The 19,775-nt window shown below is 44.2% G+C and overlaps 1 protein-coding gene across 4 annotated transcripts in view; it reads right to left on the reverse strand.

Annotated features, from left to right (window-relative positions):
* The window catches only part of ntrk3a (neurotrophic tyrosine kinase, receptor, type 3a), a 265,004-nt gene that overhangs the window by 212,234 nt on the left and 32,995 nt on the right, over positions 1–19,775 (reverse strand). For all 4 annotated transcript variants that reach the window (XM_042301457.1, XM_042301456.1, XM_042301455.1 and 1 more), the window contains exon 3: positions 16,045–16,116. In XM_042301457.1, the coding sequence (XP_042157391.1) occupies positions 16,045–16,116 (72 nt within the window). The remainder of the gene's footprint in view (positions 1–16,044; positions 16,117–19,775) is intronic.

Raw genomic sequence — 19,775 nt, forward strand, 5'->3', positions numbered from 1 at the left:
TGACCTAAAACACAGATCTACACTGGGGTTGCTTACCAAGAAGACAGTGACCATTTTTTCCTTGATGTTAAAACAAGACTATGGCTTATACCTATGTGTATATTTCATTTGACTTAAATGTGATATTGTACCTTTACTTTTTTTTATTAAAACAGTATGTGATTGTATATGTTGTATATGTAGATGGCCGAGTTACAATTTTGAACCTACTTAGAATGCATTTAATTAAAAGATGAGACATAATAATTGTAATCAGAAGATACTATTAACATGTAAATATTATTGATAACAGAATAAATAGCAGAAGAATAACTGCAGGTTAAATAATGCTGTAATTGAAAATCGTACACCCAATGTAGGCTACTGACAAAAACACATTTGGAGTGTTTTCAGTGCTAGGAAGAGGAGAATATTAGCTTTCTAATGAGCAACACAATCTACTCTACTCCAAATATCAAGCAAGTTACATGGAATTACATGCTGTGTGTCATCAAACCATGTTTTTGAGAAAAATGCAGTCAAAGTTTACAGTTACTTTTTAAGACATTTATTCAAATAATGAATAACAACCACTTACTTAATACAAAACACAATCCATTGACATGAGTGCCTGTGTTCTTTTCACTCACTCACTCACTCACTCACACACTCACTCACTCACACACTCACACACTCACACACTCACACACTCACACACTCACACACACACACACACACACACACACACACACACACACACACACACACACACACACACACACACACACACACACACACACACACACACACACACACACACACACACACACACACATTTGTACACTTACAAGCAACAGGATGTATAGGCTACATTGACATATTGTCACAGGCTACATGTACATATACATTATAACAGAGAAACACTCTCACACTGCACATGTTCACACCATGATATGTTCGAGGACTACATGTGGTGTGCACGTGTTTGTGCGCATGTGTACTTGGACTTCCACATACATACGTGCGCACAAACACGTGCACAGCCCATGTAGTCCTCAAACATATCATGGTTGTAGTCCATAGTTTTTCCATGTCAGATTACATTTGGAGATAAGGCTTGGGAGGATAAATAATGAATAAATTACTATGTTAAATAACATCTGTTATAAATGCATGTTACAGAGAATGTGTATAGGCTATACTCAAACAAATGTTTTCTTTCTGATACATCCCTGGGCACAGCACACAGCACATGCAGATGTGCCCAACCAACCCTCTCACAATCCCAGCTCCTGCATTTTTATGACAGTCACACAGAGTAAACGACATCTGAAAAGAGCTAAAACAGGAAAGAGGAAGGAGAGGGTGAGATAAAACAGGGAAGGGAAAGGAGGAGGTGAGAGATAAAACAGGGAAGGGAAAGGAGGAGGTGAGAGATAAAACAGGGAAGGGGAAGGGGGGGGTGAGAGATAAAACAGGGAAGGGAAAGGAGGGGTGAGCGATAAAACCGGGAAGGGAAAGGAGGGGGTGAGAGATAAAACAGAAGGGGAAGGAGGGGGTGAGAGATAAAACAGGGAAGGGGAAGGGGGTGAGATATAAAACAGGGAAGGGAAAGGAGGGGGTGAGAGATAAAACAGGGAAGGGAAAGGAGGGGGTGAGAGATAAAACAGGGAAGGGGAAGGGGGTGAGAGATAAAACAGGGAAGGGAAAGGAGGGGGTGAGAGATAAAACAGGGAAGGGAAAGGAGGGGGTGAGATATAAAACAGGGAAGGGGAAGGAGGGGGTGAGAGATAAAACAGGGAAGGGGAAGGGGGTGAGAGATAAAACAGGGAAGGGAAAGGAGGGGTGAGAGATAAAACAGGGAAGGGGAAGGGGGTGAGAGATAAAACAGGGAAGGGAAAGGAGGGGGTGAGAGATAAAACAGGGAAGGGAAAGGAGGAGGTGAGAGATAAAACATGGAAGGGAAAGGAGGGGGTGAGAGATAAAACAGGGAAGGGGAAGGAGGGGTGAGAGATAAAACAGGGAATGGGATGGAGGGGGTGAGAGATAAAACAGGGAATGGGATGGAGGGGGTGAGAGATAAAACAGGGAAGGGAAAGGAGGTGGTGAGAGATAAAACAGGGAAGGGAAAGGAGGGGTGAGATATAAAACAGGGAAGGGAAAGGAGGGGGTGAGAGATAAAACAGAAGAGGGAAAGGAGGGGGTGAGAGATAAAACAGGGAAGAGGAAGGAGGAGGTGAGAGATAAAACAGGGAAGGGAAAGGAGGGGTGAGAGATAAAACAGGGAAGGGAAAGGAGGGGGGTGAGAGATACAACAGGGAAGGGGAAGGAGGGGGTGAGAGATAAAACAGGGAATGGGATGGAGGGGGTGAGAGATAAAACAGGGAATGGGATGGAGGGGGTGAGAGATAAAACAGGGAAGGGAAAGGAGGGGGTGAGATATAAAACAGGGAAGGGAAAGGAGGTGGTGAGAGATAAAACAGGGAAGGGAAAGGAGGGGGTGAGAGATAAAACAGGGAATGGGATGGAGGGGGTGAGAGATAAAACAAGGAATGGGATGGAGGGGGTGAGAGATAAAACAGGGAAGGGAAATGAGGTGGTGAGAGATAAAACAGGGAAGGGAAAGGAGGGGGGTGAGATATAAAACAGGGAAGGGAAAGGAGGTGGTGAGAGATAAAACAGGGAAGGGGAAGGAGGGGGGGAGTGATAAAATAGGGAAGGGAAAGGAGGGGGTGAAAAAACAGGGAAGGGAAAGGAGGGGGTGAGAGATAAAACAGGGAAGGGAAAGGAGGGGGTGAGACATAAAACAGGGAAGGGAAAGGAGGGGGTGAGAGATAAAACAGGGAAGGGAAAGGAGGTGGTGAGAGATAAAACAGGGAAGGGGAAGGAGGGGGTGAGAGATAAAACAGGGAAGGGGATGGAGGGGGTGAGAGATAAAACAGGGAAGGGGAAGGACGGGGTGAGAGATAAAACAGGGAAGGGGGTGAGATATAAAACAGGGAAGGGAAAGGAGGGGTGAGAGATAAAACAGGGAAGGGAAAGGAGGGGGTGAGATATAAAACAGGGAAGGGGATGGAGGGGGTGAAAGATTAAAGGGTCAGAATATGCTTTGGTCTCTAAGCAGCAACTAGAATGAGAAACGTGAAAGAAAATCTGACCAAGACACACACACGTCACCAGAGAATAAGGACTGACAATCTCTTTGGATCCGTTTCAGGTCGGCTTTGGCCTAAGCTGACGAACGTTTGATACAAATATAAGTATCAAGATTTAGGAAAACACCCACCATGATCACACATCATAGTTTTGTACTTGTGTCACATAAAGGACTTGATTTCAAATGTCGGTAGCGACTGTATGTCTTCCTTCTTAAATCCAGGGATCCATCCTAGGAGTGGCATCTCGTGGACATCGGCAAAGTTGTTGACATACTGGACGATTCGCTTAATTTCTATGTAGGACAGCAACAGTTTGCTGGCAAGACGACCACCACACCTCATCTTCCTTTGAACCTCACCATGTTCCTTATAAAACTTTATCACTGTAGTCAGCTTTTTGTAGATATTCTGAAACCAGGAAATAAATGATTTAAAACATGCCTTTAATATGTGCTGAAAGGCACAGTGTATTCTCAGCTCTTTTACTTCTATTCATTATACAGCCTACGGATAATTTTTATTAAATACCTTACAAACTTTTTTTTATACTGTTGCAGCCCCAAAAACAACAGAAACAATCTAGTTGTACTACTCTGACGAAAACTTGAACGTCTCTCTGCAGATTTCCTGCCTATAAAGGAACAAATTATGTCCTCTGATGTGTCCTTTCTGTTTGTTTTTTTATCTGAAAAATAAGACAAACGACAACGTGTAATTCTTTAACACTTGTACTATTATTGTAAATGGGTCATGTTTGATATAAAGGTATGTGATTATTTTATAGATGGTAGTTTCATGCACCTATGTAACCTGCCTTTAGGACAAATAGGCATAATATAAACACACACACACACAGGTCCCAAAAGTTACTACACATGTTTTATAGGCTACACATTGCCGACGCACACACACAGACACACAAGTCACATAAGTTATTAGCTACATAGCTAACTAGGTTGCATTGGCTACAAATCCCCCAATTCCCTCTCTCATGCCACACATTCACCCACTCACACACACACACACACACACACACACACACACACACACACACACACACACACACACACACACACACACATACACTTGTCTTTAATACACTAGCTATCTAACTAGTCGGTCTACTTGTGCCTTATCACATACAAAGACTCGGACAGAGGGACAAACACATTACACATTACTGACTGACAGCCAACTATACTTGACCAGTAGTTGAATGGCAAGCACTTACCATTGGTGAGTTAATTCATCTAGTCACGTCTCTTGACCATCTCCTTGGGGGTAAAAATCAAATAGCAGAGCTTCCATTCATTGGACTTGCAAGTGCAACTGATCTCGCAAGTCTTTTCAATTTCTTCCCCAGCATCACTGTCCCCCCTGGACCGACTAAAGCACAGTAATTGATGGATCCACCGTTAATGGGTGGTCTTCCTCAGTTGCCTCCTCAAGGGACTCGACTTTGTCTGCGGAGTCGTTGAAGGAGACACTCTCCGGTAAAAAATGAGTTGCCAATAAGTTGACTCCACTGATCGTCTGAACCAGCTCGCAGCACGACATTACTATTTAAAAATCTAGCGAGTTCTCTCTCCTGGGAATCCACTGATACATTAGAAAGCTAAGCTAGCTAGCTAAGGTGTAGGCAGTAGTGACAGTGGGACTATGTATGATGGGTTTAGCTTTTTGATTGGGGAAACAGGAAAATCATCCGATTGAATAGGATAATGTAGCTTGATTAAAAATAGCTAGCTAGCTAGCTAGTTTGTAATTCATTCATGATTTAAGAAAAGGGGAGGGTTTTGATTGTGCTGACAAAATAGTGCTGCGAAAGCTTGATGTGATGTGTTACAAGCTAGCATCCACCAAACCGATGTGAAAGTGCTCCGTTGCTATGTTTCATCCTTTATAAGATTAAACACTGTATTTTGGTGATAATACATACAGATTATGAAAACAAAGTCATTATTTTGTTTAAAAAAACACCATTTATATTTAAATTAGTCATAGCAACTTCTGACTGATTATGATAGAGCGTGTCACATATGTTGTTATCTTCTCGCACTATTCAAACCCCACAATAGAATAAACAGCTTATGAAACTATCTTAGCCTATAGATCACATATTGCGAACATATAATCTAAACTAAAAATTCAAAAAATATTTTTGAATGTCTGTGCATCCTTGACAATCCCGAACCTAGACATCATAATTTTCTCTCTTTTCTGGCACCAATGTGAGGGGCTATGGCAGGGGAAATGGTGTTGCTGTAGTCTACTGTGTGATGCGGGAATAATGAAAAGCGAACTTGGGGAGCTTTGTGTTCACATTACCCTAAAAAAGGGAACCAGACCTGCAGAATTCAAGTGAACCGAACTCAGTTTTGGTTAGATTCGGGGGCTCTTTTGAGGGGTCTGAGTTGCTTTGGAGTGTTCAAACTGCACACAAAAAATGAACAAACTGCACCTAGTTCACAAAAATTGTCTGAAAGGGACCAAATGTGAAAACACCCTGAGTTGCTTGGATAAAAAAATCTAAGTTGTTGACCAATAATATTACTGTAAAGTTAACCTCCAATCAGACATCAGACCTACAGGTTGCAAAGACAACAGAACCTCTGCTACACAGATGTGAGACAAGAGTGGGTTGGAGCGATGATGCAGCATTACTAAGACAACAAAAAGGGGACCTTGCATACAGCTGATAAGTGCCACTTCAGGGGGCCGCCCTAAGTAGTGAAAGCTGTTCTCGCTGCGTTACAGATCTCTCTGATGTGATCTGAACATAAACTATTGGGGTGGTCAGAAGGGACTTGTCAACTCATCCCGCTATCCCTGGCTGGCCCTCTCATCCCCCGCATGCAGAACAGGCACCTGTGGAGCAGCACAGAGCACGCTTCACTACAGGCTACAGCTACCACTACGGCTAGAACAGCTTGGGCCGTGGGAGTGAGGTGAGAGATGGCCAAAGGGAACTCAGTAACCTTCTCTACGCACACCGCCAACATTCTAGAGCAACCGCCCACACAGGCATCAGGATCCACCGCTCCAACTGAAAGATAATGCAGTGACACATCACTCCAGAGATACAATACTCACTCACACACACTCACGTGTACAAACACACACATCCACCAACACACCTGATCTAATCAACTCTAGTGGCGGAAGAAGACGCTACTTTCGTTAAGCTGCATCTCTTCCTCCACCCCCGTCTTCATTCTTCTACTCCATCCCCCTCTCCATCCCTCCCGCCATCCACCGCTCACTCTCCCTCTGTAATAGTGTGGCCTTGTCTGAGAACGAGCCGTGGAGAGAGTTCACAGACACTGATTACCGTTGAACAATAACACCAGGCCTCACATAAAAAGCCAATTACAGCCTTAAACGTTCTATCACCCCTCCTTAAAGAAAGATCATAGCGTTTTACTTATACATGGCGATGAGGCACAATGGGGAGAGTGTGATAAAGTCAAATTCATTTTCAGCTCAACTCCTGTGCCCTGCCAAGTCGTCCCGCGTGAGAGGTTCCTGCTGTGATCACCCCTGTGGTAAAAGAGCACACGGGTGACAGCAGATGCAAGGAGATTTGTTCAGAGAAAGAGAGGGGGAGAGAGTAAGACAGAGCGAACAGAGAGGAGATTTGAACGAGACAGAAAGAGTGACAGAAAGAAATACGCCCCAGTGTTCATGCGCCTAAATCTGGTTACTCAAGAGACAAATAAGTCAAATGTACAGACTGTACAGATGCTGTTTCCATTTCATTCTACTCCATATCAATCCTTGGCATGAATTACCTAGTGGTTGGTCCCCAGTTTTTCACAGCCATATATAACCATGGGTCATGAGACTGATCTTTTACTGTGGTGCGGTAGGGTACTGTGGGAGCCTAATGACTCTTTAATCTTGTGCAATGGTGACTCTAAAGGGAACACACACACACACGCAGACACACGCAGACACACGCACACACACACACACACACACACACACACACACACACACACACACACACACACACACACACACACACAGCAGCCTGATCCACCCCCAAACATCAAACAGCCATGGCCCATATTCAAAACCTACAAATCATAAACATCATGCATTTATCACCCATGAAGGAACATGTTAAAATATTTATTCCTGTGGTGCCAAATTAGAAACACAGCCACCAGATACTGTGGCAGAATTATGAAAGAAATCTCAATCTCATGATTTAGATTCTGGCCTCAACGCATTTCAAAGTGGGCATATCCATCTCGGATGTGCTTCCCCCAGACCAGAGATCATCAACTAGATTCAGACACATGCTGATTTTTTCTTGAGTGGATGGTCAGGAGGCTGGAACATAATTACAAATAATTTGTAGACTGCAAATTGACCGCAAGAAGCCAACACATATAATATTTGACTAAAACATAAAAAATTCTAACCATTCTTACATTTGTATATAATCACATCTTTCTATCAAGTATGGGAATACTGTGAAACAGATTTCCAAATTAAAATCACTTGGAGCGGATTTTCTTGTGTTTTTACAGTCTTTAAAGTCCAATAATGAAAAATGTATTTTTGTCTCAGAAAACTTGGGGCAAAATAAAATCATCAGTGGGCCAAATTCATCCCGCTGGCCACCAGTTGAGGAACCCTGCCCTAAACAGTGACAATAAAAAGCCATCTTTGGAGAATTGCAAGGTGATTATTGAGTAATAAGTGTCCTTGCAACAATATTTCAAGAAAATCACTGGGCGATAAATGTCAATTTAGGGGAGGCAACCAAGAGCTATTTCCCCTAAACATTGGTTACAGACTGAAGTAGGGCACCTACTGTATTTGTGCCTGTGTGTGTGTCACTGGAGGCTCCTCAGAGGAGGAAATAAACTGCTTGCTTTACACATTACTGCATGATTGTTGAGTGTTTACTAACGCATTAGTTCTAGTAGCTATGTTGACTATGAAATTAGCTAATATGGTGACAACGATGTAGGCTGTGTGTAGCGGTTAGCGGTTATGGTATGAAGGTTTGGCTTGGAAAGGTTTTTTCGCCTGGAGTCCACAAGTAAAGGGAAAAGGTGAGAGAAGGAGAGTGTGTAGGTGCGATAAGAAATAATATAACAATCAAAGTGATGATGCTGTTTGTACGTGGCTGCTATGAAAGTGAACTGGGTTTGCAGGTGATCAGGGGTGTATTCATTCCGCTGATTCTGTTGAAAATCTTTTCTTAATCGGAAGCAAAAGGAACAAAACGGGGATGAAAAGACGTGAATTTGTCCAACAGAAACTTTAGTTTGCAACTGTTACCCTAATGATTACACACCCTAGATCAGCTAGATGCAGACCAGAGTGTGCAAGACGGTAATGAATGTGTCACTGTCTGTCACCTTTATTACTAAAATATTTCTCTCAACCTGTGCACCTACGTTTTAAAAGATTATTCGTAGGCCAGGTTGTGTTAACATCATGATGGGTATAGGGAAAATTTGAGTATCATGTAGTAGCCTTAACCTATCAATGTTACATTGACCTGGGTGAATGGAATATGAATGACAGTCATCCAATATGCTGTAATAAAAATAAGGCCATGCCCTCATCTTAAACGGCACCGACCGCCACTGTATCTTTGTATGGTTCTGCTATATAGTGTAAATGTGGAATGATTCAAATCTGTTCTTACGCTAATAAATAACTGTTGTATTCAGTACCAGTGATATCACACAACACATTCCATATGATGTGGTTTGCCAACATTTGCATGGTATTTGCTGTGTAAGCACAGATGCATAGATTGCACAACGTGCACAGTATTATCAGTAGACACACTCACACACACTTCATCATTTAAGGTGCAAATACCTCCATAAATTCAAAACTGTTAAAAGACTGTGGCATCACATACACTCCTTTATATAGTAGAACATTATGAACCATTTTCTGTGGATATGGGATCTTTATTTTCTACAGCAGGAAAGAAATCCTGCAGCAACAGGAAATGTGAATTATTATGTGGATTATAGTCAATGGAGATTTTTGGTCGGGTTGATATATTTTCAATAGGGAATATCAAATTTGAATTTCAGTGTAAATTAAACACTTCAGAAGCCATTTTAAATCTCAAATACACAACAAGTTGAACATTTCCTGCATACAGGAATTTTCTCCTGCAAAAGGGTGATCAAATTTAGATTCTACATCTGTAGGAGCCGATTGGATTGATGGGATTCCCAGCTAACAGTCACAGTTCATGTTGTCACAGGGCTGCACATCAAGACTAAACAGACAGCTATGGTGTACATATGTGTGTACAGGAACAGTACTAAGACAGACAGGTCAAGGAAAGCTGGGTAACTGACTCAAGAGGTTGTCAAAGAGATGCCTCATTCTGCAGAGAGGGACAGATTCAGTGGGACAGTCACACAGCGGAGGTGGACTTTTTCTGGCCCTCTCCCTCTCTCTTTCCCGTGAGAAGCATACTGATTGTAGGCATCGGCTATATCAACGCCCGACATGAATAATAAGCAATGTCATTTCAGCAGCTGAGGAAGGTTCTTAAACGGGGGGACAAAGTAGAAAAATAGATGAAGAAGGCTGAGCCATTGCAACAAGGACCATGGCAAAAGCAGGAAGAGGAGATAGATAGATAGAGATAAAAAATATATATATTATTGTCACATGCACCGAATATAACGTGTGTAGACTACCGTGAAATGCTTTCTTATGAGCCCTTCCCAACGATGCAGAGTTTAAAAATAATTGTAAAAAAAAAAAATTGTAACAAGAGGAATGAAATAAAATACACAAGAATGGAGCTATATACAGGATGTACCAGTACTAGATCAATGTGGAGCTATATACAGGGAGTACCAGTACCAGATCAATGTGGAGCTATATACAGGAAGTACCAGTACCAGATCAATGTGGAGCTATATACAGGGAGTACCAGTACCAGATCAATGTGGAGCTATATACAGGGAGTACCAGTACCAGATCAATGTGGAGCTATATACAGGAAGTACCAGTACCAGATCAATATGGAGTTATATACAGGGAGCACCAGTACCAGATCAATGTGGAGCTATATATAGAGAGTACCAGTACCAGACCAATGTGGAGCTATATACAGGGAGTACCAGTAGCAGATCAATGTGGATCTATATACAGGGAGTACCAGATCAATGCGGGGCTATATACAGGGAGTACCAGTAGCAGATCAATGTGGAGCTATATACAGGGAGTACCAGATCAATGTGGAGCTATATACAGGGAGTACCAGTAGCAGATCAATGTGGAGCTATATACAGGGATTACCAATACCAGATCAATGTGGGGCTATATACAGGGAGTACCAGTAGCAGATCAATGTGGAGCTATATACAGGGAGTACCAGATCAATGTGGAGCTATATACAGGGAGTACCAGATCAATGTGGAGCTACAGTATATACAGGGAGTACCAGTACCAGATCAATGTGGAGCTATATACAGGAAGTACCAGTACGAGATCAATGTGGAGCTATATACAGGAAGTACCAGTACAAGATCAATGTGGAGCTATATACAGGAAGTACCAGTACCAGATCAATGTGGAGCTATATACAGGAAGTACCAGTACCAGATCAATGTGGAGATATATACAGGGAGTACCAGTACCAGATCAATGTGCTGAGGTATGGGGTATTTTAGGTAGATATACATGAAGAGATGGTAAAGTGACTAGGCATCAGGATAAATAATAATAATAGTAAAATGAAGGACAGAGTACAGCAGCAAATGATGAGTGTAAAAGTATGTGTGTGTGTCTGTGTGTGTGTGTGTGTATGGGGGGGGAGGGGGGAGGGGGGCTTCGAGAAAGTATTGAGACCCCTTGACTTTTTCCACATTTTGTTACGTTACAGCCTTATTCTAGAATGGGTTAAACAATACAGATCCTCATTAATCTACACACAATACCCGATAACGACAAAGCGAAACAGTTCTTTTTTTTGCACATTTCTAAAAAACAAAATGAAAAGAACTTATTTACTTAAGTATTCACACCCTTTGCTATGAGACTCGAAATTGAGCTCAGGTGCATCCTGTTTCCATTGATCATCCTTGAGATGTTTCACAACTTGATTGGAGTCCACCTGTGTTAAATTCAATTGATTGGACATGATTTGGAAAGGCACACACCTGTCTATATAAGGTCCCACGGTTGACAGTGCATGTCAGAGCAAAACCCAAGCCATGAGGTCAAAGGAGTTGTCTATAGAGCTCCAAAACAGGATTGTGTCGAGGCACAGATCTGGGGAAGGGTACCAAAACATTTCTGAAGCCTTAGAGGTCCCCAAGAACACAGTGGCCTCCATAATTCTTAAATGGAAGAAGTTTGAAACCACCAAAACTATTCCTAGAGCTGGTCGCCCGGCCAAACTGAGAAATCAGGGGAGAAGGGCCTTGGTCAGGGAGGTGACCAAGAACGCTATGCTCTAACAGAGCTCTAGAGTTCCTCTGTGTAAATGGGAGAACCTTCCAGAAGGACAACCATCTCTGCAGCCCTCCACCAATCAGGCCTTTATGGTAGAGTGGCCAGACAGAAGCCACTCCTTAGTAAAAGGCACATGACAGCCCGCTTGCAGTTTGCCAAAAGGCACCTAAAGACTCTCAGACCATGGCAAACAAGATTCTCTGGTCTGATGTAGGCAAGATTGAACTCTTTGGCCTGAATGCCAAGCGTCACGTCTGGAGGAAACCTGGTACCATCCCTACGGTGAGGCATGGTGGTGGCAGCATGATGCTGTGGGATGTTTTTCAGTGGCAGGGACTGGGAGACTAGTTAGGATCGAAGCAAAGATGAATGGAGCAAAGTACAGAGAGAAAAAATGGGAAAAAAGTGGAAGAAATCAATTGGTCTGAATACTTTCCGAAGGCACTGTATATGTGTGTATACTGTATGTGTGTACGTGTGTGAGTGTGTGTTTGTGTTGTATCGGTGTGTGTGTGTGTGTTACATGTGTGTGGGTTTTGTGTGGGAGTGTCAATGTCGTGTGTGTGAGTGAGTGTGTACACTATTTAGTGTGCATATATAGTCTAGTGAGTGTGCATAGGATCAGTGCAAGTGCAGATATTCCGGGAGACCATTAATTAACTATTTAGCAGTCTTATGGCTATTTAGTAGCTTGGGGGTAGAAGCTGTCTCGGCGCATGTTGGTCTGAAAGCTAATTCTCTAGTACCATTTGTAGGACATTAGCGGAGTGAACAGTGGCTTGGGTGGCTGGAGTCTTTGGCAATTTTTCAGGCCTTCCTCTGACACCGCCTGGTATAGAGATCCTGGATGGCAAGGAGCTCAGCCCCAGTGATGTAGTGGGCAGTCCACACCACCCTCTGTAGCGTTTTTCAGGTCAAGGAATTTGCCATATCAAGCAGTCATGCAGCCAGTCAAGATGATCTCGATGGTGCATCTGTAGAAATTTTTGAGGATCCGAGGGCCCACGCCAAATCTTTTCAGCCTCCTGAGGGGAAACTAGGCACTACCGTGTCCTCTTCACGACTGTGCGGGTGTGCGTGGACCATGTTAATTCCTTAGTGATGTGGATGCCAAGGAACTGGAAACTCTCGACACGCTCCAGTACAGCACCTTCGATGTGGATGGGGGCGTACTCTCCCCTCTTTTCTCCTATAGTCCACGATCAGCTCCTTGGTTTTACTGATGTTGAGGGAGAGGTTGTTGACCTGGCACCACACTTCTAAGTCTCTGACCTCCTCCCTGTAGGCTGTCACATCAGGGAGAGAGATAGAGAGAGAGTGCGAGAGGTAGAAAGAGAGACAGAAAGAGAGATAGCGAGAGGGAGAAAGAGAGACAGAAAGAGAGATAGCGTGAGGGAGAAAGAGAGACAGAAAGAGAGATAGTGAGCGAATGCCCTGTGTGGGCTGGTGGGGGGTTTCATCCCTGGAAGTCACTGTGTAAGTGACATTTCAGTGTGAAGACACACGGCATAGGGTTGAGAAGATTTAATGAGAGTGACTCTTTGGTCTCCCTCCTCCACTACTGGAGGGAATAACCTTTACAACTTCCTCCTGACAATGATCCCTCAACATACTGCATATTGGTTGTCCTCTCATATCAAGGGATAAAAAAGATGGACCTGAAGAAATCCAGACAGCAACCTTACATTCTGCCACACATAGCAGGAGACACAAGAAATGAACCTTAGACTTCAAAAACAGGTTGGGCAAAGTAAGTTCAAACGCAGAGAGCTTTGGTATTGATTCCATTGTCTTTTGTCTGGAACAGTTGAGAGCCCATTTCCATCCATTTCAGGATAAAGGCCTTGAATAAACGACTGATAGTGGGACCCTCTGTATGTGTTTACAACCAGTGTTTGACCTCGGATTGAAATAGGTGCTGGTACTGTACTCATTTTGTTTGTATTTAGGTGCAGGAACTCCACAGTATTTGTATTCTATAAGAGGAACAGAAACAGTAGAACATTAAGAGGTGCCGGTACTCAGCTCCGGTGAGCTCCTGCCCAAGTCAAGCACCGTTTATAGCAATGCACTGTGGGTCAAAGAACATTCAGGTCCAAGAGAAAACAAATATTAATACAAATATATATCATATAGAATTGCATGGTGAAATCCAATTGATCGAATTGGATTTAAACCCAATACAATAACTTAAATAACATATAGCTCAAATGAAATGATGGATAATTTACTGTACATTTCTCAAGCCCACAATAGAATGTATCGGTACCATTCCCAGCCTGCCAGGAGTTAGCTATTTATGCTATTTATGCTCCTGTGGAGCTGAGGCCCTTTTGCACTGAGCTAGCCTGACGACTCACACTAAATTCTTCCACTGCTCTGCCGCTCGCTGCATATTTAATACCAAGACTGACATCATTGAAGTCGTTCGTTGTGAGGTGGGGCACAAGGGGCATTGTACAAAACAAAGTCATCAGTGATTGGATGGTATCAAAGACAGCCCCGAATGTGTTCACATTCGGTGAAGGGTCTGGGAGGTACTCAGATCCGGACTCATTGCGGAGAAGAAACTAACGGCTGTGTGCGTGGTGTGGCGTTTGGCTGGAGCAAGGAGTCTGGGTAGCCAGGCAAGCACTGAGCTGATTTATGGGATCATTTAGATGGAATGCTTGTGACACAAAGCATAGGGAGCCTGCTCCCACACTGCTCCTGGGCTGGCCCATATGACCGTGATGTGAATGACCGCTCTGGAAATCTAGGGTTTTCTCTACATAAAACCCAGCACAGCGTGAAAGACATTGTCTACTAAGCACAAGGAGAGCTGTAATAAAACACTTCCCTCTCTATAACAGGGTGCATAGATCTAAGGTGCATAGATGACTCTCTAGAACCTCCAGCTCTATAACCCGAGTCCTTGCAGCTCCAGAGGTAGACGTGTACAGTATGGCGCATGTGTGGCCTTCTTCAGCCATCATCCTATCATCCTTTATAATGAGAGTCCATTAGCATGTCCATCTGCTCTGTTTGAGACAGTGGACAGTGAAAGGTGGGTATTTTAATGACTGTCCTTCCCGTTATCACATGAAGAGATGATGGAGTCGACTCCAGATCTCGGTCTCTCATAGTTACACTGCACGGGACACTGTTACGCATTCTAGGCAAGGCCAGCTTCACTGAATCTTGTCAAATAAGATAAAGAGTTGCACGCACACGCTCTCTTTCACACACAGACACACACAGTTTTCTTACTCTTTTTACCTACACACATGAACTTTCATGTGTACCCACTCACACAAAAATGTACATAGATATATACGGACAAACATACACAAGAACAGTGATGAATACCTCAAAAGACATGGGACTGCTGAACTGAAGTGTGTGATTGACAGCTGAGATTACAGACTGGTGACTCCAGGTAGTAGACTGCTATTCAATTTCTTCCTCACTGTTTACTCTGGGAAAATTGGGAAATAACAGCGCTGTCACACTCAAGAAGTCTCACCTTTATTATGGAAATCAGCAACTCTTCGCTAGCGGTGCCACTCAGCCCTTGCATATAGTCCCCAAACCACCTCCCCTTCCCTCACTCTTAACACAAACCACTGCACTTTTCACCAACCTGAAATTGGGTTCATTCTGAATATGTACACTGCTAGTGAGGAGTGTATACATATTGAAAGATCGAATGGAATAAATGCATCTGCTTGGAGCCCCAGCCTATCTTACAAACCACATATATACATTATGAACAGACACAGCAACCATAACATGGTGGAACTGTGTTCAGCCGTGTGTGAAGCAGCCCAGGCATTGTACTTTAGCTGAACTGGGTCTGAGTCCCAAATGGCACCCTATTCCCTTTATAGTACATTTATTTTAACCAGGGCCATGGTCAAAGGAAGAGCACTATAAAGGGAATAGGGTGCTATTTGAAACGCAGCCTGGGACTAGGATATCACTGCAGCGGGAGCACACTACTTCCTGTAGAGGAGGGGTGAATTATGTATGTTAGGATACGGTATGCCTGGAATGGGACAGGGACTGCGCTAGAGTGGTTTGTGGGCCCCATGTGGAATGGGACGCCTGCATATTCAGTAGAAATGGCTGTGGTGATGGTCTCTAGGTTGTGCTAAACTGAACTAAACTCCACATGCCTTGGTTAATATGTGGCCTAGTCAATCTGAAGATCTCGCTGTCAAAGGAAGATCAGTCAGTAAGAGGGAGAGTCAGAGGGCTGTGAACTGTGAACAAAGCAGCCGGTCAAAGGTCATTGAGGGGGAGAATCCACACGAAGAGGGGATGTGATGTACTGTATATTCTCATCTGTGTTTAACAGTAACAGACTCCTAGAGAGAGAGAGGGAGGGAGGGAGAGAGAAATAAAGAGAGAGAGAGAGAAATAAAGAGAGAGAGAGAGAGACGGAGGTAACAGTAACACCACTCACATGTAGCGGAGGTGGGGGTTCTGGGAGAAGGCTCTGGCCTGGATACCACGCAGGTTGCCGTTCATGATCGTTCTGGAAGAGACACACAGTGTCACAGAATGTAAGGCATGTAATACACTACCAGTCAACAGTTTGGACCTACTCATTCAAGGGTTTTTCTTTATTTTTACTGTTCACTGTGTGAATCAGGGATTCATTGTCGAATTTCTGCAAAGAAACTATTACTAAAGGACACCAATAAGAAGAAGAGACTTGCTTGGGCCAAGAAACCCGAGCAATGGACATTAAACTGGTGGAAATCTGTCCTTTGGTTGGATGAGTCCAAATTTGAGATTTTTGATTCTATAACTGCTGTGTCTTTGTGAGACGCAGAGTAGGTGAATGGATGATCTCTGCATGTGTGCTTCCCACTGTAAAGCATGGAGGAGGAGGTGTGATGGTGTGGGGGTGATTTGCTGGTACAGTGTCTGTGATTTATTTAGAATTCAAGGCACACTTAACCAGCATGGCTACCACAGCATTCTGCAGCGATATGCCATCCCACCTGGTTTGCGCTTAGCGGGACTATCATTTGTTTTTCAACACGACAATGACGCAGCACACCTCCAGGCTGTGTAAGGGCTATTTGACCAAGCAGGAGAGTGATGGAGTGCTGCATCAGATGACCTGGCCTCCACAATCACCCCGACCTCAACTGAATTGAGATGGTTTGGGATGAGTTGGACCGCAGAGCGAATGAAAAGCAGCCAACAAGTGCTCAGCATATGTGTGAACTCCTTCAAGATTGTTGGAAAAGCATTCCAGGTGAAGCTGGTTGAGAGAATGCCAATGGTGTGCAAAGCTGTCATCAAGGTAAAGGGTGGCTTGGGAGAAAGTAAAACATAAAATATATTTTGATTTGTTGAAAACTCTTTTGGTTACTACATGATTCCATATGTGTTATTTCATAGTCTACAATTTGATTACTCTACAATGTGGGAAATGGTTTTTAAAAAAAGAAAGAAAAACCCTTGAATGATATGTGTGTCCAAACTTTTGAATGGTAGTGTATATGTTACGGTCAGACACTCACATGGAAATAAGTACACACAGGCAATAGGTTACAATTGTTGATACTGTGAGACACCACCTCCTACGTTTACGGATAAATTAAAGGAAAATAAAATGCTATTCCATAATTAAAACCACCAACACAGTCCTGACAGTGTGTCCATGGAAACCAGGGTTGCACAGTGTTTTTTTTGGCTCTACCCACACTAAGGAGTAGGCACGCAGGTCGCACAAACGTCACAGAAACTGCAATTGTCTGCTGATTGGTCTGAGATATGTTCTCACGAATTCCTCATTTGCAGTTAAAAACCGGCTGTGAAGGCAGTGCGCTCACTGGAAGCATGTAAAGGAGTTTCTTTTAAACGTGGCTCGCAACCGGCAACGTTTCGGGTAAATAGGGAGGCATTCTAAAAGTCGTTGAATCTTATCTTCCGGCTCGTCGCCCCTGCTCCTCTCCCTCCTCACGGGCCATCATTACGATCAGAATAGTATCAAGAGCCTGCATCTTCTCTCTCGCTCCTCAGCTAGCTTCACAAGGAGCTAAGATCAATTATGTATATTGAATCCATTTTTATCATGGGCATCTGCAAGCTGTTTATTTGCTCTGAACACGCGTCTCTTTTCATTAGAATCCATCTGAGAGAATGATTACATCAGAACAGTCCTGATGGCGTCACACTGTGTAGCTAACACTGATGTGCAACTGTAACACTAGGTGTATGGTAAGCCAAATGGACATGTTAAGACAAGTATTCCGCAATATTGAATTTGGCTTAAACAAGGGCGGCCCAGTGGGGAATACAATGTGGTCAAGGTCAGACACATAAGGACCTGGGAGTGAAGACTGCCAACGCAGACGTGTCACATGTCCCCCTGTTGCTTGTACTCAAATATTAAAATTAATCATCAAGGTGGGCTGGCTGAGGCTCTAAGGCACATGAGGCTGACCCAATGTGGGCCCAGAGTAGCTCCTGCTCTGGCACTGCCTGGGCTGCTCACTCTCTGGTGAGTCATCCAAATCACCTGGCCCTGAACTGCTGTGGAGGAGACGGAGGGGAGGTAGGGGAGGGGAGGGAGGCAGCAGAGGAGCCAGGGCCCACTCCAGGTGAGCCTGATGCTAATGAGAGGAGCTGTTAATCAGCCCTGTTCAAGTGCTCTGGGCCTCCCCTAATAGGACCAGTGGTTACATTGGAGGAGACTAGGGGAGACTGGAGAAGACTAGGGGAGACTGGAGGAGACTATGAGAGACTGGAGGAGACTAGGGGAGACTGGAGAAGACTAGGGGAGACTGGAGAAGACTAGGGGAGACAGGAGGATACTAGAGGAGACTGGAGGAGACTAGGGGAGACTGGAGGAGACTAGGGGAGACTGGAGGAGACTAGGGGAGACTGGAGGAGACTAGAGGAGACTGGAGGAGACTAGGGGCGACTGGAGGAGACTAGAGGAGACTGGAGGAGACTAGGGGAGACTGGAGGAGACTAGAGGAGACTGGGGAGAATGGAGGAGACTGAAGGAGACTGGAGAAACTGTAGGAGAATGGGGGCCCGGAGAGGCTGGGGACCGGATGAGACTGGAAGAGACTGGAGTAGACTGGAGGAGCTTGGGGAGAATGGAGGAGACTGGAGGAGACCTGGGGCAGGGCGAGACTGAGGAACGGGTGAGACTGGAGGAGCCTGGGAGACTGGAAGAGACTGGGATAGAGACTACAGGATACCATCACCATCCCAGAGGGGAGTCTTGCCTACAGGTCCAGAGAGACCAGGATGGCTGAGGGTGGGTAGTGGACATGGGGGGAAGGAATCCGATTTACTGTATAGGAGGGTTTGGCCAGGGGTGTTTAGGGAAAGGAAAGGGAAAGCGGACCTAATTAAATGTCCTGGCTGCTATTCCAGCGTCATTTGATCAGTGTAAAATGGGCCGTAGGGAGGTGCTGTTGTTTGAGGCAGGCCGCAGTGTATTAAAATAAACATGCCTGCAATATAAGCCACCGCTAGTAGTCAATAGTACTGATGGAGTATGTGTGCCCACCAGACCGGGTGCCATGTCACTATGTGTTGGGTTAGGTGGGTCATTGTATAACATTAAGTATGTCTTGCATATACAGACAGGATCTTAATTTGAGCAAGTTTGCTACAGCAGGAACACAATTCTGCAGCAACAGGAAATTTGAAATTCTATGTAGACTATAATTCATGGACATTTTAATAGGGGTTGATACACTAAATGACCAAAAGTATGTGGACACCTGCTCGTCGAACATCTCATTCCAAAATCATGGGCATTAATATGAAGTTGGTCCCCCCTTCACTGCTATAACAGCCTCCACTTTGAACTTGCTTCCATTCAGCCACAAGAGCATTACTGAGGTCGAGCAGTGATGTTGGGTGATCTTCCAATTAATCCCAAAGGTGTTCGGTGGGGTTAAGGTCAGAGTTCATTGCAGGCCAGTCAAGTTCTTCCACAGAATTGTCTACAATATCATTGAATGCTGTAGCGTTAAGATTTCCCTTCACTGGAACTAAGGGGCCTAGCACGAACCATGAAAAACAGCCCAGACCCTTATTACTCCTCCACCAAACCTTACAGTTGGCCCTATGCATTGGGGCAGGTAGTGTTTTCCTGGCATCCGCCAAACCCAGATTTGTCCTTCGGACTGCCAAACGGTGAAACGTGATTCATCA

The sequence above is a fragment of the Oncorhynchus tshawytscha genome, linkage group LG19, assembly GCF_018296145.1.
Source record: "Oncorhynchus tshawytscha isolate Ot180627B linkage group LG19, Otsh_v2.0, whole genome shotgun sequence".
NCBI lineage: Eukaryota > Metazoa > Chordata > Actinopteri > Salmoniformes > Salmonidae > Oncorhynchus > Oncorhynchus tshawytscha.